Genomic DNA, 22166 nt, shown 5'->3' with positions numbered 1-22166 from the left:
ATAACATTTTTTATAACTCAACAAACACTATATTGTTTTAAACAGAATTTAAAAACGTTTTAATCCAACGATACTATCGGTAAGAAAGAGGCGGCTATGGAAAACGAAACATCTGAAAACGTAAGGTGTAGCTACTTAGAGATACGATGATGAGAGGTTTTGTTAAAACAAATAAGGTTCTTTTTGCTAAATCTAGTCACCGTTTTGTGCGTTGCCATTTCAACAAAAGAAAATCACTGTTTAAATAAATTACAGGTGACGATAGTTTATCAAGTTTTCTATAGTCGCCTTTTTTTGTTGATTATATTGATTACACCAGATAATGAATTTGAAGTCATTGTGGAAAACTGGAGATGCACAAGATTACAAGCTCTTGCACTTACTCGCATGTAACCCGTTCCAAGTTATTTTTGTTTTAATGAATTCACACAACAAATTGTTAATTATCCTGTCAACGGAAAAATATCGTGGGAGGTGTTACAAAACACAAAAGCTATTGTAACTTAATCACATAATTCGAGAGATAGTAGACTACTGTACGTTTTAAATGCGAAAAACAGGTCAAAATGAAAGTTGTTCGTTCACAAAAGCACTAATTAATACATTTTCCTGGTGCGTCTTTACTCGGAACGGCACTTTTCAAACGTACGTTTCGAATCTAATCAAATCACGTCACCGTTTTCGTTTTTCCGACAAAATCGGCGATTTGGTCACTTACGGCGAACGTGTGCAGCCCCAGCGGGTCCTCCAGGAGTTTCTCGAAGGACGAAGCCCAACCGGCGGGCCCTTCCGAACAGTTACCCTTGGCTGGACCATTTTCTTCACACTGCGAACCAAGAAACGCACAATGAGTGATGGCAGGCATCTCCACCGTGTGAAAAGAGCGTCGAGTGCAGCTGCAGTTCCATCACATGAAACAATCGAGAGAGAGAGGCCCCTCGTGCTCGAATAACATGTCAATTGTCCGCACCAGACGCTTAATTGGAACTAATAGATGGATGCCGTGACGTATCACCACATTCATACCTACTTACGCATTACTGGACCGTCGAATTTACCTTTGAAATGAGAAGATTTAGTGAAGGATATTTTCTGAGACAATCCATAACACGCAAGCAGCTCGCACATTTTTGATAAGACTGACTGAATGTTAGAAATGAACGCCGATAAAAATGAGATTATTTTTTGATAATTTCTAGGCGTGATCAATGTGACTGACTTGTGTACAACATAGCATGCATCTTGTCAAATACCTGGGGCACGACCACTTCAGACTGGGCAAGAAGCGAAGCGGGTCGTCTCGGCAATCGTTGAGAGCCACTTCGACGGAAGGAGCCGTTGAAGCGTTTGAAGGGAGGTCTGAGCGCCACCACCAGCCCCGTACCAATACTGTTTCCATCGCTACACCACATGCAACCCCATCAATTAGTCTACTGTTAGGTGAGTTTTGGTAAATAATACAAGCAGGAGTGGAAGACGCGACGCGACGGTTTATAGTTTCAATCAATGGTGGTACATTTCGCGCTATCGCAATTTTTGCGTGATAACTGCAACTAGGTCGCGAGATGATGACAATTTCAATCGTTCAGACTTCATTTCCAAATATCCGAGAGCGAACCACGGGCAATGAGGAATTAATTGATGGTGGCTTATCGAGCCTCGGATTATTATTTTCCGGGGAACTTGTTTCTTGGAATTGTTGAATTATTTATCTTTTATTCGTTTGTACAAATAAAACGATAACCACACAAAATATTTATTAAGAAAAAGGCTCCAGTGACTGTATAAAATAAATGCACTCTGGGTAATCTCCTTGAAAAATGGCCGCTATCAGCGCGGAAGTGTAACTTTCATATTTTTTTCTTTGTACACAGATACGGCAATATGTAGGTATTAAATTACGGTCTGCAATTCCAACAAACAAATCCTTTAGAAATGGTGATTCTTATATTGCTCAAGAAAATCGTGCCATTTACGATCGGCAACGTTAAAATTGGCCTTAGCGATCGTGATTTAGGTCAGTCATGGTATGTTGAATTTCGATTGGCGCGATCACAACGAATGTGTTATCACAAGTCGAATAAAAAGTTTAAAATCTGCATAGTTAACGACCTTAACAGCGAAGTCGGTTTTGTAATAATTATCACCGACGAGGGTCTTTTCAATTAGATCAATTAGATCCCGATTCGGTCGTTGTTCCTCGGCTTGATGCTTTCAAGTTTAAACAAATTTATTTCACGGCAGAGAATATTAAAATTGGCTAATCCCTTTTTTTTGAGATTCGAGAAATATCAAATGTCAAACAAAATGTATTAAAACGTCGACGTTCCAGAGATTTCCTTTTCTAAAACAGGTGAGAATACTTCAGTGTTTTTTGACGATTCGATAAATTTCGCAATACCAAAGTGATGATAAAAATCCTTGACTGTTTTGATTACAACACAGACAACAAAAACATTAGATATCGGTAAAATAGGATTTTTTATGGTTACAATTTTATTGTTAAGCAATTAATAAATTAAGTTTGCCAAAACATTAACAACAAACATTTTGGAATTCTTTATAAAATTGTAAAGTCGGGACGCTGAACAGATATTGTAATTTAATAAAAGGGTCAGGGGTGAACTATGCAAAAAGGCACACGACGAAGCCTGTTTCACGATGAAGCAAGTTCTTATAAGAATCTGGTGGGATTGAGAAAGCCTGAAAAAAATGTTGCAGTCACTGAAGTGCGGAATTTTCCATTCCCCCGAAATCTATTGAAGCAATGATCTTATTTCATATTGTGTAGAATTTTCATGCTTAACATACGTACGTTATGCCAAAGGGCTGTTTTCTTGTGCAAAAAAATTAAAATACGACCTTTATCGGTAACAGAAATGTTTCGCTGGTTTTCGGCGGGGAAAGATTGATTCATCACGGGTAAAATAATTTCAAAAAAATTGTATCAACATTTTTACATTATTTGATGTCAACCTTACACGTAACAAGTGGAAAAGCAAAAAATCTTAAAAAGACTGTTTTGAGATCTAAATCAAAAATTTAAAGGGAAGCAAACATGAAGACTCTCAAAGTGAAGTTAAGACGAATGACGTCAATTAATTTTTGGCTGTGTAGGTCGACTTTCTAGAATTTTCGCATTTTTTTAATAAGCCAATCGCAACCTCCTGTAAAAAATAGCGGCCACTAGAGGGCTGTTTTATTACTGTACCTGTTGGGCGAATGGAGTATAGGTAGGTACTCTTTTTTTTGAATAGTTTTTCTTAAAGAATAGGGTTTCAAAAATGTGTCTCTAAAGCGGTATCCGGAAATTCTAAAAATTGACGATTATAGCGAAATGAAAAAAAGTCTAATTTTTTGACCCATGCAAAATTAAAAAAAAAGCGAAAGTTTTAGACACAAATATGCCGTTAGGTGTAAGACTGATCCTACGACAAATAAAAATATCATTATTGCAAAATAACATCCACATTAAATATTTTTCCACGAAGAAAGTGTACAGTCAGAGAGTAACTTGTAGATCATCATAAACAATGCCATAAAGATAAGATTTTCAAATATTTTTAACTACAACACAGGATTTTAAAAAAAACGCATTTATTTTTGTTCCGGAATGAATCTGCGTGCGAAATAAAATCAAAGAAAAATGCACAAAGACTGTTAACATTGTCTTAAAAACACGTCAATTCGTTAATACTTTATCTTGGCAAGTACCGTTTGAACAAATTGAAAATCATCGATACACTTTTAAATATGCATAAAATTCGAAATATATGACCGTAACGCCGTCCGATTGCTATTTTAACAAGTTTCAAATATATGTATTGTTTCTGGAGGTCAGAACTGGACCATTAAAAATAAGCAATTTTAGTTCACAATTCCCTTGCACCCCCCAACTACACCGAAAACTGAACGTTTTCCCGTCGGTAAAAATTCTTCCTGTCGATGATGTATCAAGTCTATTCAACTTGACGATTGCGAAAATTTTGAATTTATAATTAGGAAAACGCTAGAAGGCGAAAGTGAAGGTGTAACAAACCTACCCAGAAAGATCCGTACGAAACGAATAAATTTAACACAATCCGACTCTGCCACCTACCATCCAATTAACAAAATTGGTACTTCACGCGGGCAGATTGTTTCGGTCATATTGCAAATTCCGAAATGCGATCATGTGATATTCAAATGGCCGTTATCTCGAGCGGGCGTTCTAATTTGTTTATTATCTTTAACATCGGCACCCACAAGTGTGTTTATTATTCCGGTAGGAAAAAAATAGAATTATGTAAGGTCGTCGGCGACAATCTGCCCTGCATCGTGACGTCAAGCTGTCGCCGCCCCCCTCGATACAATTTTTTTTCGGAAAAACTCACCCAGTTCCGTGATAGAGCAACTGACAAACGATGTGATTGTAAACTTTCGATAAGGTATCCATCGGAAAAAACGAAACTGTTGTTACCGCAGCACAGAGAAGCGCATTGTTCGAACGCTCCCACCAAATTTTTCGAGATATTTTCGCGAACAGAAAACTTATCAACGGCGGCAGCAGCGCATCCGTCTTGTGACGATGTTGCGCACTTACTGTAACACAAAAAAAAAAATGCAAAACGAGACCTGCTAATCTAATCTATAAACAAATTTACACGTCGCACGAACAACGAAAATGCTCGCGGGGATGAGCGACTTTTCCGAGCGGCGCACCAGAAGAAAATGTGGTGGCCTCGCGAAGGCCCCTAATTAAATGCTAATCCCGGTTCATTGTTTGTGCGGAAACATAATGATAAACAAAATTTTTATTTGTTGACTTAATTTACAAGATCGGGCTAAATTTAAACCGAGACATCATCCCGGCGGATTCGTCCGCACACGGAGGAAGACACTCCCGCACCACAAAACGAATTGTGAGCTGCAATTCCGTTTATTTTCCAAAACAAAACACCGAATCTATTTTAGAGTTAATTCCTTATCTGAGGAATTCCTGAAGAGGCATGACGCGCCGCAATTATAAGTGAATCTGAGTAATGCCGCAAATTTATTAATGCTGTCACTGTTGTTTCCTTTCTGGGTATTGTTTTATCAACGCTGGAGTAGGTTCGCCGGTCGTGTTCTCACAACAACGTTCAAATCAAATCGATAATAGAAATCTGCTTTACAATTAATTACGTAAGGAACTGATTTACTTTACGAGTCGGGAAGGTGTGGACGGACGGTCAAATAAACAATCGAGTTCGAAGTAAAACGAACAACTCACCCGAAGATCATTGGAACACCAACACTGCCGTTTTCATCCGGCCAAATTGACTGACTCGTATGAATGAAAAAAGTGCGGCCACAACGGCGGATGTAAATGTTTCGGGTAACAATACAGAAATAGTACGCACAACGTCAGTACGAAACGCAACAGTTGGAATACAGAGAATTAAAACGGTCAAGTCAGGTGGGTTCGAAACCGTCAACAGGTGAAGATAGGTTTATAGCGTTCTGTTGGAATCCAAACAAATTTCGGAAGGAAAAATAATTCAGATAAGTATATTGACTGATCAATTTTAGTTTTTGATGTTGACTTTTGGTGATAAACTAGTAAACATTGAGGCTTTGACTTTTGTAAACAGCGTGGGCGAGAACAAAATTGGATGATTTCGTCAAAACCGTGTCTGGTCGGTGGCAAGAATTCACACGAGAAAGCGACGATGACAAACGTGACAATAACGGCGAAAAGCTTTCGTTGTTTGGTTTCTTCTACATATCTTGACGCGATTGAACCGACACACCCACAAACGATTCTCATAAATTTTCCTCCGTTCGAGAAAGTACAAGGAAAACGCAGAGACCGTAACGGTGATTGGTGATTTTCAAAAAATCGGTTTTTTTGGTTTACGCTTTTCTAGCTTTTTCTGCAGTGCAGGTTCGAATCTTGAGTATAGCTGGGAGTGGAGTTTATCAAGTCCTCTAGATTTGTTGTAAAAAATTCGTCACAACCGGAAGATTATTTATTGGCGCCAATCGCGAGCAGCACGTTATCTTGAGTAATCTGAAATCGATTATTTAACAAGATATCTTGCGACCCCACGTCACGCGTGTGCCACGATAACGGTGTGATTATAATATACATATTTCAAAGTAATAAATGTGGTCTTTGTTTCATTTTAGCAAGTCTCTGCAATTGAATCTATATGTTAAATAAACGTATATTATTATTATTATCGCCGAAAAGTATATTATACAGAACAAAAAACAAATGCAATTTGATCCTAATTGATTTACTGCTTCCTAATTTCTTAATAACGACGCAAAAGATGACAGTGTCGAAGTTTACACAAGAAAAACGTTAAAACACAATTAGCAAACAAACTTTTTTTTTAAATGATTGAAACCTCCAATTTTTAAAACAAAAATATTTAAGGTGGATCACCAGTGTGAGCATTTGAATAATAAGGACGTTTTATTAAATTTATAATTTAAAAAAACTATGGACATATCGAATTTGATTTCTTTTGTTGATTTAACCAAATTCTTGCTTTCAATTTTCAGCCAATAAAAAGTCCGATTTCAAAAGTTGTGCAGATATTTTAACCTAAGGTAGTACATGTTAAAAGAAGGCAAAATAACCCAACTTGCCTTACACAAATGTCAATGGTTTACGAGAGAATTAAAGAAATCACTTTAACTTTGTTTGGGAAACGCTGAAAAATTTCAAATTTGGCCGGTAGTTTTGACGTACGACCAACCTAAAAAGTCAAATTTCTAGGTCATTTGAGATTATGTTTAACTTTTATCGTTTAAGTTTTTGAGTTTCATCATGAACTTTTAATAAAATTTGTAGTGACGATAAAGTAGTGCAACTTATTCAGAAAACAACAAAGACAACACCAAAGAAAAAATACTGTAATTGTGAGTAAAAGCATAAAATGAAACATCAAAGAAGTTGCTCAAAATGCTTGCCATCGTTTGTAATGCAAGCTTCAGCACGACGTGTCCAAGAAAGCGGAAACCACTTCAGAATGGCGCAGTTTTAACGAATTTCCTGAGCGCCGTCTTGAACTCGCAAGTAATTTTCAAGACTCCGAGTACTTGTTTGTGGCTGGTTTTCAATTTCGTGAAGAATTTCTTCGTCTGCAACTAAAATGCGATCTTCTCGTCGGCGGCCAAGATCACGCTTATTCTTTTTGAAACGTCTGAAATCGCGAAGATGCTGCACAACGTTTACAAAGTGCATTGGGAAGCATCCTTTGATGAAACCTTTCACCCTTGATTTACCGTGCTACCTCTGAATGTCCACGGGTTTCGCCATAGATCAAAAACCATATTGATTTTCTCTAGGTTGGTGAAAGACATTTGTGATTTAAATTGAGGTTAAGTGATTCAATTTTGAATTAAATGACAACAAAAAAAGTCTACTATAATTTTTTGACCCTTTTTTTCATAAAATTCGGTGGCTCCCAAACTTTCCCTGAAAAACTTTTAGCCCCTTTTTCAACATGTGTGTAAGGCACTATTGGCTCAATCGTTAGATACAAAGTACCGAGAAAAAAATAACATACTCTTTTGAGGTGTATACATACACGATTTTTTCACGACCCAAGTAACATTAAAGGAAAAAGTAGTCTTTTAAAACCTAATTTATTGATACTTTATTTGACATTAATTTAGTAATTTTAAATTACATATTAGTAATTTGATAAATTAAAAAAAAATCCTTGACAGTGAAATTTTATGTAGAGAAGAAGTTTGTTTGGGAAGATGAATATCGAAGAATTTTCTGCAAAGGAATCCGAAGAAATCACTGGAACAGCAAATGTTACTGTTTCTATATTGACACATTATAATTTTGATAAAGATGCAAAATTTCTTAAAATTTTCGATTTTTATTCGATTCATAATGAAAACTCTCTATCGAACAATTTCTTATGTCTGTCATGATTTTTGTCTCCTAGAAATTGACTTTTACTATCAGTCTTAACAAAAATAACATTATCGTAGACTTTGTCGAGGCCTGTCTTATTGCAAGCAAGACCAATCATTCCCTCTACGCTAATCTGGAATTAAAAAAAATAGAAAAGACTCTTCAATAGCATGAGTGTAGTTTTCGTTAAGTTCACGGATTTGTCAACATTGTTCAACAAAACGGTCACCATTGAAATTTTCATTTACTTCACGGAAAAAAGGCAATTTTTATTTTCTCAAAAAGCAGAAACTAAACTCGTCGCATTTAAGAATCTTATCTTCTTTTCACTTTTTACAAGTCACGATATAGTGTAAGTTCCCGGTGTTGCAAGCAGATAAGAAATTACAGGCGCGTCCGACAAAAGTCTACCATAATATGCATAATTTTTGTTTATACATACAGGGTGATTTTGAAAGTTATGTAGATATTTTAATCACAAGCTACTGGCTTCATGTAGAACTCGGAAAAAATATTTAAAAAATTCGATGTCAAAAAATAAAATAACATTTATTTTTTGAGCTACAATTTTTTTTTATTGCTTTTAGTTTTCTACGTTGTCCTACAACCTCGTAGGTAAAATTTCGGCACATTTTAAAAATACACCCTTGTATATCATGTTTTATAAAATATTATACACGGTGTCCCAGAACTCGCGCCCCAGAGAAAAAAGGAGAAATCTTCATAAAAGGACAAATAAATAATCCCAATGAAAACGGGTATTGAACGGTATTCAAGAAAAGAACAGTTTAATTCGACCAATCAAAGCATTTTAAGCCATCCAGGTCTATTTCCCGTAATTGTTGCTAGGTTGCATATTTTATTACGTTTTCAATAAACTGACCGGCCATGAAGCTTTTGAGAAACGCCAGTGTCAAAATTTCATTCAAATCACTTCAAATCGCTTTAGTACCGCCGTCGTGGTCAACCGTGCTCTTTCATCATGTATTCTGCAGCGGATTATGTGAAAATGTTGATAATAATTTACGGAGAATGTGGAAATGTTGATAATAATTTACGGAGAATGTAGAAATGAAGTAAATCCACATGCTCTATTTTCAAGAGCATTTCAGCAACGATTTTATACAAATTTGTGAGTTGGTCTATTAGGGAATCGTGTGGTCTGTCTTCAATAGAAATTAGTTTACATGTCAGCTAACTTCCCTCTTTAGGTAGGATCTTTTGAATTTCCTGCAAGGTAAGCCCGAGACATTCACCCAGACCTTTGAATGGAGAATTTTTGAATGCAGAACTTTCCAATTTGCTTGAAGACATTCCACATCTTTTTTGTGCTATCGGCTAGTTTCAACACGCGGCGCACTACCACACTTCAGTCGACAAGTTCGAGAAATTTTGGATCAACAGTATCCTCATCGATTGATAAGTTGTGGTGGTCCACGACATTGGCCTGTGCGGTCCTGTTGCCTTATTGCTACAGGAGAACAATTCAGGAGTTGCGTTCAGGAAGCTTTTGCCACAATTACTCCTGAAATGGTTGCGAATTCTAAACTGAATCTTTTGCGACTGGCACGGTTATGCTTGCAAATGAATGGTGGCCACTTCGAGCACTTCCTCTGATTGTATTTACTTTTCGTTTCATAATCCCTTTTGGCTTGTGTTATACCTTTTCTTCCTGTTTTGTACTATAAGCTCATGTGCATTAGAATAAACAAGGTTGTTTTCAGAACCGCCATTTGTTGTTTTATTTAAAAAATAAAAATACTACATAGATTCATGTGATCGATGGCGAATGTGACATCTTGAATGACATCTGCCTTAACCTAACATGTTGATGTTGACACTTTAGCAGACATGTCATTCTGACATTATTTAATTGTGACAATTTATAAACTTAGCAACCGATTTTATTCACATTAACACCTCAGAGTTCCCTTTCTGGAATTGGTGGATCTTAGATGTCTCACAACTCTCTTATGCAAGCCATTAATTGTTCTTCGTTTGCATTTTTAGAATCGAGATTGTCGTCGGCATTTGTCTGTTTTCTCTGGGGCGCGAGTTCTGGGACACCTGTATATAGGGTGTATTTTTGAAATGTGCCTAAATTTTACCTACGATGTTGTTTGACAACGTAGAAGACTAAAAGCAATTAAAAAAAATTGTATCTCAAAAAATAAATGTCATTTTATTTTTTGACATAGAATTTTTTAAACATTTTTTCCGAATTCTACATGAAGCCAGTAGCTAGTGATTAAAATATCTGTACAAAATCACCCTGTACAGGGCAAGTCACATACGGCTTATTATTGAATTTATTTTGTACGCAACTTAAAATACTAATGACGCTGACCACTTGATACCGTTTATAATGTGATTTAATTTATTTTGTAATGTCAAAATGACAGTTGATGAATTTAATTTTTGATTTCATTAATCAGGACAGGATAACGTCATTTTGACATTTTTAGCCAAATTACATACCTACGATGATTACTAAATTAAATCACACTATACACGATATCAAGTGGTCAGCGTCATTGGTATTTTTGGTTGCGTACAAAATAAATTCAGAAATAAGTCTTATGTGACTTGCCCTGTATTTGTTTTTCATTTTAACAAGAACATATCTACTTTTCGAGCGTCAACAGTGGTGTTTCCACTTCATTGTCCTCCTCTACTGGCTCATCGCTCTATAGTGGTAGGTAATGATATCAGCTCAATAGAATAGTAGTTTATTTAATGAGTTCGTGTGTAAATTGGGCCTTTTTTGGCACTAGTGGGTAATTTTAAAACGCGAGTGAAACGACACTTGACTAAACTGTATGATATTGTAAAGCACCTACGTCCTTAATTCGCATTATTTTTTCGTAGGGGTTTAGATCAGTTTTATTTCTAAACACCCGTTACTTTTACAAAGGCCGGCTTTCGAGAGTGATGTTCAAATTCCCTGTACGTATTTAGAAATTTGGAAAGTTTGTTTTTCATTTTGAGAAATTTCCAACGGAAGTCGATGGTGGGCAACTATTTCAAAAATGCATTCATTATTCACTCTTTTTATTGGGAATATCTATTGACTCGTTAATACTAATTCAGAATATAAATTCGGTGCTGCATGCTAAGTTTAGCACTGTTTACCATAATTCTGAATAGACACGATGCTCTGTTTAAAAAGGTGGCGTCTTCACACGTGACACCTCACCGAATGTTGATTTAAATAGTGAATTCGCAAAAAGTGGAGAATGTGACCTTTTCGAAATATGTAACTCGTTCGATTGCCGGTTTTGCTAGCTTGACGAACACCCCAAAACTAGGTCAACATTTTCAATGTCCCTCTTCATCAACAAACACACCGATCATAACACGGTTATGTCACTTTTAAGGCCCATAAAATTTCGATTTTTACGATACATTTCACCATCCCGCAGATTTTCATTTAGATCGTTAATTAACATAATTACGCAAGCTGCCTGTTTCAGCGACTTTTGATTCATAAATCAACGAAATTCCGAATCGGGGCCGCTTCGACGCCCAAGGCAGGAATTAATCGTCCTGTCGGACTCTTCCGAACCACCTTTGACTGATTCCATTTTCGGCGACAGCGCTGACTTTCTCCTGGTGCTTCGGAAGCGTTTCAAGTGGGTCGGAAACGAACGTTTACAAATCTGCAGGTAGGTCAAGTCGAACCGACAAAACCAAACACGCTCCGTTTCAATTAACAAATAAACAAATAGATACCGCGCTGCTTACTGACGAATCACGTGGTGCACCACTGATATTGACTATTAAATTATTTATGGCGGATTGTCGAAGGTAATAATTATCGAAACGCACCGCATTAGAATGAAATTACCGCGGGAATCTCTGACGTCCATCGTGCGTAAGCAACATCATAAATGGCATTAATTGCTTTTCTATTTGATTAGGAATCACGTGATCGTTTCTCTGCAGACGCATTTCCTCCGACACTCTTTAGAAAATAATCAACAGCAACACAACAACACACAGTACCTGCGATATTCTCCTCCCGATTGCGAAACGACCGAGTCGGTACCTCTCGCGGTGGTACATCTCGAAATAGAATCTTCTCGATGAGGGTCACTGCATCCGTTGTTGTTATTTTCTTTGGACTCTTTATTTGCGTAAACAATTTACGCTAACTGCTCATTTTTATTAACACCAAGCCACGTCGTAACGGGGTCACCAGATTGGTAGTACCACGCGTCAAGTGTAAAATTGCAATAAACCAACATTTTACAGCATTCTCGTTGCGTTCACGTCCTTGTGTTTCACCTGCGACCGAGTAGGTACACTTCTCCTTGTTTGCGGACAATTAATTAACGCGAGAGAAAAATCTCATTGTTGCCGGTTTCTCGAAGATTAATTGACCGCGAGCGTAAACAAATGGCCTGTTGTGCGCACGACAAAAGTAAAAGGATTTATCTTGGACAAGTGTCATTTCGCCTGTCCGCTTGGGAAATTGTCGCAACAAAACCGACTCCGACGTTGTTTCACAACGTGCAACTAGCTGTAGTGACGCGTTCACATTGTGACAGCAATTAGTGCAATTGAGTTTCATTAAACAGTAAATGCAAACGACCGTAAACATCTGACGGAAAACAGGAAGAATGGATCGCTGTGTGTCCAAACGAGAGCACTGTACATAATTCATTACGGAAAATCATATTGCGGTACGTTACGGTACCGTACCGTACCAGATCTTGTTCCTGGGAGTTGCTTTCGTGTGACCGGTGCTGTCGTTGACTGCCACTAACCGCAACATATCCGTTACAAGAGCTGATATGTAAATTCATATCTGAGTTTGTTTTTTAATAATATCAATTAGGGACACGTTGCCAGTTTATTGGAACGATGAAACGCCGCCTTCATCGAAAACGTCAAAGGACGGCGCCAGAGACTCCTATTTTTAGATCTCCATTGAGAATGACGGACAATCGAGGCGTGTTAACGCACCAACAACCCCACATGTCTTCGGCTTGTGTCGATGATTCAACACGACACGACACCACCATAGAAAGTGTGACAATGAGATCTAACAATCGACTTGCGATTCTAATCGATTCTTTTTTCGATTTGACAAGGCAAAGTGATCGGCGAGAAGTGGAGCAGTTTTCCGATCCCAACTTTGATGCTGCTGCGTTCTGAGAGAGAAAGTTTTTCGGCTACTTATTATTCTTTTCGGACCGTTCAAGAGATCTCTTTCGTTTTTAACATGATGGACAGGTGTCGGCGTAAAAATAGTGAGAGCGTGAGATTATGTAATGGCATAACGTGTCGGACTGACATTTATGGCGCTCCGATCGTCACATTTTGCTAAAAATTTTCTAATGGGCGGATCGACAATAATTCGTGGTGTTGTTTTATGGCCGACATGAGCCAATGTATCTCGTAAAATTTTATTAACAGCCATAAATAGGGATGTCACAAAGGACGACAATGGCACATTGTGCGTCGTAATAATTTTACGAGGTACAAAATTTCTGGATCTATTCTGTGGTGAGAAGCATCAATCAATGCGGATAATTTCAAACATTCCCCACTTTGTGTTATATTGTCACGCTTGCGTGAAGCTTAATTTAACCCTCAACCGTTATCGTTATTTCTTGGAGCGTAACTATTATTTTGGGGCATTGCGACACCCCAAAACATTATCAATACACTTGTTCTGAGTTCCCCGAAAACGTTATCTTCCAAAATCCAAAACACAGAAAAATCTGCATTATGGTCGTCGAGAAAAAAAATTGTAGGCACCTAAAGTAGTTCGTCTTTATCAACGTTAAAGTAACCCAAAAACCACTTTTCTTACAGACATAAAATCATCGATCTAGGTGTTCCGAGTAAATTGTTCTTTGCTCTAAATGTTGTTTACCAGCTAATTCCATACATGCAGTACACATTTTTTTTTGTATCTATCTTTCGGGAATATAAACAACAAATGACGTAGTGCCCTTGAATGTGACTTCTATCAATATTTTTTATAAATTCGCATTTCGACACTTTGTAGCTACTAAGAAGTTTCTCTCTGTAAATTTAGCTAAATTTAAAGCATAGCATTTACGTGGTACATACCTATACATATTTCTTGAAATTTACCTGTGTACATTTCCTCGGTAAACAACTTTATCAAATCCATATATGTAGCAACTTTTCGCCCCATAAAGATAAATAATATTCAAGCCACACTTTTTGTTTACTTTTAATATGTTAGAGGCAAGATCATTTGCCCCTTAAAATCAACACATGTATTTCGTGGATAACAATTTGTTAGTTTATTTCTCACTCTATTTCAGTTCAAAGAAGTAACGTAGCCAAAAGAGTGAGAGAGTGATTACAAATATCGGGTGATCATTTACATTTCCGGATCAAAGTTGGCGTTGAAGTGTCAATTGTGAACGCACCACTCGTGTAAAAACACAAACAAGGCAAAAACTGAGGTAAGATTTAAACAGCTGATGCGTTCACAATCGACTCTTCAACGCCAATTTTGACCGGAAATTTAAATGAACACTCGATACTTAAAAATGGCGTCGATAATAATGGTTGAGAAGATTCAATATTTCAACTTTTCATACCATATTCTTTATTAAGTAAGATTCCAAATGAATAAAAATGACTACACGAACTCACCATATGTATTTCAGATACCATTTACGTTTTTGGAGGGACCAGTATTAACATGTTGTTCTGTTATTGTTGTTGTTGTACAATATTATTGAATAATAAATCAAGATTATTTTAATATGTACATACATATAATAGCTATTTATGTAACCAGTTAGGAAATGCGTTATTTTGTGTAACGAGTGGAATATTTGCGGGACGAGCGCAGCGAGATCCCGCAAAATCACACGAGTTACACAAAATTGCATTTCCTAAAGTGTTACATACAAGATTTTTTCTAATTTTGACAAAAAAAAGTTTCTTCAAACGTTAAACGAAGTAATGAATTTCATTAATAATAAATTATTATTGTGTTAAAATATCAAGTAGGTAAGTAGGCACGGTTATTTTGCTTAAAAACAAAAAATATGACAGTGTCAAATTGATGATACAATAAATTTTTCCTAACCAGTTAGGAAAGATTTTACTTTTCGTAACCAGTTACGAAAAGTGTAACGTTTCCCAACGTCAATTAATTTTGAAAAGTGTCACTTTATATGTCAAAATTAGAAAAATGTCTATTATGTTGTAATAATGCATGTTTAATAATTTTAATTAGAGGTGGGACGAATAACGCTGTTCTGTAATTCGAATATTAATCAGATATCTAAATTAATTAATAAAATGTAAAAACACATCAAAATTCTATTTTAAATGTGAATTAATTTTTACATACAGATGCTATTTGGAATTTGCAATATTAATTCAGAAAGGAAAAAAAAAACGTTTTTCAAAAAAAAATTCTAACTGGTATTTTTGAATTTTCTATTATTCCTGGCGTTCTATTCGAGTTATTCGAATTTCCTCAATTAATATTACATACAGGGTGACTGACGAAAAACCTTTGATGCTGTATCTTGCTTATTTTTTATCCGATTTGAATAAATGACATATCAAATGAAATAATTTTGAAAACACTTCAATACCAACTAAATAAAAAAAATATAAGTTTTTGACAGATGAACATCAGCTTCTTTTTTTCAAATAGCACTGTAAATTTTTTTTTATTCGGTATTGTAGAGATTTGTCTTCTGAATATAAAAATGCAAAGAACTATACCCATTCATTAAACAAAAGTCAAGAAATTAAAGGGTAAATGTACAACATTTAAAAATCAAGTGACCAAAATAAACAAGAGAGAAGTTTGTTCTAAATGCTCCAAATGACTAAGTAAGCTCTGAGTATTCATTTGTCGAAACAGTTTGATATAATGTTGCTGTGGAAGAAAATTTCCAAAGACGATTTAGTGTTAACCTGTGGTGTGGCATTTTTGGAGATAGAATGGACTAGTGGGTCCCTTTTTTATTGATAGCAGTCTCAATCAAACAAAATAGCATATTATTTATTATCAAACGAAATAAGCAATTTTCTGGATGAGATACCATTAGCAGTGTTGAATAGAGTCGTGTTTCATCAAGACGGCGCCATACCACATAATGCACGCATGAATTTTGTATTTTTAAATCATTTAAATCATTTTGGTGAACGTCCTCATGGAGCTATTCGATGGCCCGCTAGATCCCCAGATTTGAATCCATTGGATTTCTTTATATTCATTCGAAACTTTCGAGACAATGTTTATTTGACCCCACCAGGTACCCAAAAAGAGTTAAGAAAAAAGATAGTGCGAGTATGTCAGAAAAGACCCCGAAATTTTTTACTGAATGCAAATGTGGGCATTTCTAGAAGGTATCGACAGTGTCTGCAACAGCGTTGAAGAAATTTTGAGCAACTACAATAGATTGATTACATACTTGATTTTTGATTTTCAATTTTTTTCATTTAAAATATATATATATATATTTTTTTTTAATGTAAGAATAGTCAGAAGAAGATTCTTTATAAGAACGAATAAAAAAATATATAGAATGTAATTTGAAAAAAAAGTTGGCTATCGCCTGTCAAAAAATGGATGTCGAAAAAAATATCGAATAGGATAATAATGAAGTGTTTTTCGAACTATTTCATTTGATGTGTCATTTATTCAAATCGGATAAAGAATAAGTAAGATACAGCGTCAAAGGTTTTTCGTCAGTCATCCTGTATATGTACTCCAGATATTAAATCTGAAATTCTCACCTATTCTAGATTATGTATTCAAATATCCCTGGCAAGTACAAGTTTATTTAATAAGTTCGCGTGTAAATTGGGCCTTTTTTCTCATAAGTGGGCCTTTATTAAACGCGAGTGAAACGAGCGTTTTAAAGGCCCACGAGTGCCAAAAAAAGGCCCAATTTACACACGAACGAGTTGAATACAAGGTTTTTTTGTTCGACGAGCCCCTTAAAGTTTGACAAGTTGGGACATTTATCAAAATCTGTTCACACAGGAGAAAATTCTCAAATTCTGACAGTGTCGAACAAAAAATATAACTTCAATATTACTCCTACATTTTATTTTAATAATAGTAATTATACACCAAGGTAGAGAAGAGATGTTTTTAAGCCGAGGTAGTTTATTTAATAACGAAGCGAGGCTTAAAATTTTGTCTTCTCTACCGTGGCGTATATATTATTTTTTAGATGCGTTAAAACCCTTTCTAATAATAATTATTAATTAAATTATTTTGTCCGATGCGACGATCCGAGTTCTCATTTTTCAACGGTTGCTATGAAAATTGAAAATCGTCTGTCTACGTTAACCAATGAAATCAAAGGAAATTTTTCGTTGCTAGGTGACGGCTGTTCATTATTAACCACTGGTTAATAATAAAAAATTATTAACTAGTAGGAGAGAAATTCTACTTCTGGGTTCAGTTCGAGAGTCAATAATGACGCCTTCTAAGACTAGTAGTGAAAAAAATATCTTAATTCCGAATATCTATGTATCCATTCCAAAATTACTGAAATGAGTAATGTCACAACTGATTTTTTTTTAAATCATAATTGTCTCATTAAACCTCTACCTTGTGAGGTACAGAAAGAAGATCACCACAAAATATGCGCCTACACAGATACATACTCGTATGTAGAAAAATCACCGGCTAAGCATACTTTACTGCAGGTTTTCTTTTTTAAATTACGAACGAAATTAAATATTTTATTTTATTACTGCGCTAAGTCTTATCAGTTATCTATCACTTATCCATACATATTTGTATTCACACCACCAGTGATCAAGAATGTTATTTGTGTATGCCGTCAGATTTCATTTCTAATTATCAGTTTCGAGAATTATATGAATTCGTCAGTGTCAATAACAACAGTACAACTAACTGTACCAATTTCATTTCACAATCTTGTTCATTTTATAAAATGTTAACAACGAGGTTAACAAGGATGAATTAAAGTATGTATATTTAAAAAAACAGAAACTAAACACTTGTAAATTTCTTAAAATGTGGTAGAATTTTAACATCTGCTTTATTACTTCTGGACCTTGCAAAAATCACATTTTCAATCAAAATTTATCATGAGTCTTAAATATAAACAAATTTGTAAGCTTTATGCATACATACATTTTAATATTAATGCTGCATTTTTGAAGCGTTACAGTTTTGACACATCTTGAAAATACATATGTACGAGGACGGGATGATAAATGGCTAGCCTTCACGTAGGTGTCCCTAGTTTGAGAAAATTATAAACAGTTTTAAAGTTTTATATCTTATTAGGCAATGCTCAAAAATTCAAATCCATCTGTCAAATAGTTTGCTGTTAACAGCTCTTCAAATAAAACATGTTTGTGGATTTTTAGCCATATTGATCTTCGCACATACACGATATGGTTTTGAAAGACAGACGATTGAAATTGTCTGTGGGTGTCCAATATTCTAACCTAGAATTGGGTATGAAACCGGGGTCCACTACTATACCCCTGAAACAAAACTGCAATCCATCTAGCAATAGACAGAACGTGGTAGCTCGGCTCCAAAGAAAGCAATAACCATGAAATCAACTGGCAAGGTAATGGCATCAGTTTTCTGGGATGGAAAAGGCATTTTGATGGTAGATTATCTTCCAAAAGGGCAATCTATAACCGATGAATATTATGCTAATATTTTGGATCGATTGGATCAAAGTACATACATATTCGCAAAAAAAGACCCGGTTTAGCGCATAAAAAAATCATTTTTCATCAGGACAATGCACGTCCCCACACCTGTGTTTATGCAATGGCCAAAATAAACCAATTGAAATACGATTGGCTTCCGTATTCACCCTATTCTCCTGATTTGGCTCCCTTTGATTTCCAATTGTTCCCTAAGCTAAAAATGTTTCTCGGTGGACCGAGATTTTCATCCAATGAAGAGGTCACAAGCGTTGTCGACGACTATTTTGCATACCTTAAAGAAACTACCTTCCGTGGTGATGAAAGCCTTAGAACATCGCTGAACAAAGTGCACTGAACGTTTAGAAGATTATGTTGTATAAAAACTGATTTTGAAAACATGCAACCTATCCTTCATCATCATTTATCATCCCGCCCTCGTTCTTTCACCACACTCCGATATATTGATATCCGACTTCCGGTGGTTTTGAAAAATAATGTCCGAGGCTGAAATTCTACTACTTTAAACGTATTCGTTAATTAAGCAAAATCGTTGTTTCCGAAATGCTCCGCATTGCAAGTTTAACCACCGCGTTCCAGTAAAACGTTCACGTTCCTCACAAAATTTAATTACACACAACCATAAAGTACCGAGTCTTGATTATAATCTTTCCATCTATTACGACCTATAAGGAATATACCGTTACGTGTAATAAATGGCAAAGACGGCGCAACCCCAAGGGCTAGTTGTTGTTCGGTCGTGATTTAGCTTCGAAGCCAGTTTATACATACCAATAACATTTGTTACATCAATCATATCAGGCCCGAAGCTCCACACAAATATCTTAACCGAATAGCTCGCACGTTATTCGTATTACAAATAAAGATGGTCGACATAACATCAATTCACAATGGAGTTTTTGTTAAACAAAAGGGCACGAACATGCGATGTTCTAATTAAAAAAAAAAAAATAAACAAGCTACGTCTCGAGGGAAGAAATACAGAAGATTTTCAATCTTCAATTCGATCTGGCAACAATAAAAAATTGAATTGATTGCGGGCAACTCCGTCAACACCGTTCGTTTATCTCGAGTCTATAAACAAAAGTATTGTTTTGACAGTCAACATTTTCTCCGCCCTCTTTTTCGGACGCGTTCCACCTGTACAACTTCACTGTTGTGTTCGTGGGTTGTTGTCACGTTTCCTGCGTGATTCGGCCGTTTCGCAAAACGTGTAGCCCACAGTCCCTCGTCCAGGTTCGTTCGAAAAATGCGATTAATTCCGCGCAATAAAAAAACATGACGAATTGTGGCAAATGTCACTTCCTTTTCAGTACACGAAAAAACCGCAGCGTTCGCTTCACAACAATAACCCAAAGGCTGCATACTCGGAATGAAATGTTCTCTGTTTACATTGCTTTGTGTGCGATGCGTGTGGACGCACGTTGTGACGCATCCAAATCAAAATAGAATGATGGTCCACTAGCACAAAAAAGGGTACATCTCTGATAGCATCGATCGACGATCACCTCGGTCGAACGTCACAGTTTTATTGCCCGTGGAATATCGCAAAATCAACAAGAACAAAGCGTCGACAACGACCAACCAATTTCGTTAATCTGATTGTCGAGCTCTTTATCGGTAATCATCCGACCAATTCCCGGATTTGTGTCTGCGGGCGTCGGGAAGCCCCGTCGCTGTTGGGGTCTGACGTGGAGGGCGGACGTGACGGCTTGCTCCGACTGATTCATGCCGATCCACGAGCGGACCGCGTCCACCCCCAACTCTCCAGTCGACGACCTCCGGAAAGTCCGGAGTATCAGAATCTCGCAAGGCGCAATTTGCTCTTCGGCAAAAGCTGATTATACCACGAATTTACAACCGGCGACGGAGACTCTCACGACGTTATGACCCGACCAAATTGATAATTTCGTCGAAGCACTCGGCGAGATATCTTCCAGACGATCACACTCCGGCGATTAATTTATTGTTAATTGCGCTTGAGAGCGCGTCACACTAAAAAATGACAATGGGGACTCGGAGGATGTGCTGGCGCGGGCACAATTTTTTCGTTCGTGATGAAAATAATTGCGACCACGATGATATCACAAGTTTCTCACAATTCTCCGGATTGCGATGAGCTCTGAAAACGGCGACGCTTTCACACTGGAAAATCAACGGTGGCGCGAAGGTGAAGAAACGGTAACGACAAGCTGAATCGCTCGCTACTTTCGAATTCGCTAAAAATCTAACCAAGCATCAATGAAGAACGAAACTCGACAACGCTTTCGCCCTTGAAACTCCAATTGGTATCAATTAACCGTCCAACCTACAATCCCAATTACGAAATGTCGCACTCCTCGCCCATAACCGTCGATTATTCAGTACTGTTTCAAACTTACAGGCATGTTTCCATGACTCGTCCGAGTGGAACTAGTGCGAGGTGAACATTTTGGGCCACATGGTACAGCACGGGGGACCCCTCAACAGGTGGTGAAACACGGGAAACGCGCCATAACTCGTCGACAAAATGCACGAATTCGCGGCGAAACTTCAAGCTGCACTACTTCGACGACGACAGTAAAATCGGAATGAACCCACCACTTCGAATGGATGAAGCACTGCTACGCAACTTCCACCAGCGAGTGACCGTCCACGCCGTTCGAATTCATTCAGAAATAATACGGGAAGATCGCGAGCTCTAGGAGGGGGCACCGAGAATCTTACGTTTTGCAATCAATATTGAACAAAACAGAAAATGCGATGCATGTGCCAAATTCCTCGAGATAGTGGACCGAAAAAAGGAGAACGGCTGGCGCAACGCAATTATTTAATTCATCCTTGCGAGACTTCGTATTTTTACATCTTGATTATTATCTAAAGAAAAACAATAAAAACTGTTTGTCTCGGATGTGATAATTACTAATCTGGAGTGGTGTGATGAGCCAGTAACCTCAATTGGTCAATTTGTAAATTCGACCAAAAAAAGTTCATATCACGATTAAACTCGATCCCAATTTTTAATTCTCTATCGTGACTAATGTCACTCCAACTTAGCATCATCACACGATAATAATGATTTGCCAAATATGTATATTATTGTCCTAAGTCCCGCAGGATTTATATTTAATTGCTTTATGCAACGAGGTTCTGTGTAAATTGGGCTTTTCTAATTGCCCGAGAGGCCAGATTGAAATACGAGCGTAGCGAGGATTTTAAGGCATCGAGGGCAATTAGAAAAGCCCAATTTGCACAGAAACGAGTTGCATACAAACTTTTATTGTTTGAAACGACGCGACGTGCCTAAAGCTTTCAAATCTTTTAAAAATGATTTCGCATTTGCTTTTGACAGTTTTGACAAATTTTTCAAGAAATGTCACTTTGAATGTGTTGTCTAGGGCAACTGTTGGTTATCTGCTATTTTTTGCTTTAGAGCAGTTAGGAGGCAGTTTACAAAGGAGAAAAATGAGAATTTATGACAGTTGAAAGCAATAAATAACTATTATTACCCTAGGTATCAATTTAATTATTCACTGTTTTGTTTGACACAAATCCTCTGTTTATCTCAATTTTTGTTTATTTTTTTACTGTAAGTACT

The 22166-nt window shown here is 36.8% G+C and overlaps 1 protein-coding gene and 1 long non-coding RNA gene across 3 annotated transcripts in view; one reads left to right on the top strand and one right to left on the bottom strand.

The window, feature by feature from the left end:
- loco (locomotion defects) overlaps positions 1-22166 on the bottom strand; it is a 38485-nt gene that overhangs the window by 5932 nt on the left and 10387 nt on the right. The window contains exon 2 of the mRNA XM_069039028.1: positions 719-826. Within this exon, the coding sequence (XP_068895129.1) occupies positions 719-826 (108 nt within the window). The remainder of the gene's footprint in view (positions 1-718; positions 827-22166) is intronic.
- On the top strand, positions 826-21479 carry LOC138124118 (uncharacterized). 2 transcript variants are annotated; one of them, XR_011157006.1, is made up of 3 exons: positions 826-1149; positions 1200-1440; positions 20973-21479. It is a non-coding gene; the product is annotated as an uncharacterized lncRNA (long non-coding RNA). The 2 variants fall into 2 exon arrangements; XR_011157005.1 differs by having other exon boundaries at positions 826-1440.

This window comes from Tenebrio molitor, chromosome 2, assembly GCF_963966145.1.
Source record: "Tenebrio molitor chromosome 2, icTenMoli1.1, whole genome shotgun sequence".
Lineage (NCBI taxonomy): Eukaryota > Metazoa > Arthropoda > Insecta > Coleoptera > Tenebrionidae > Tenebrio > Tenebrio molitor.
The sequence above is the reverse complement of the archived record's forward strand: the minus strand, read 5'-3'. Positions and strand labels throughout refer to the sequence as shown.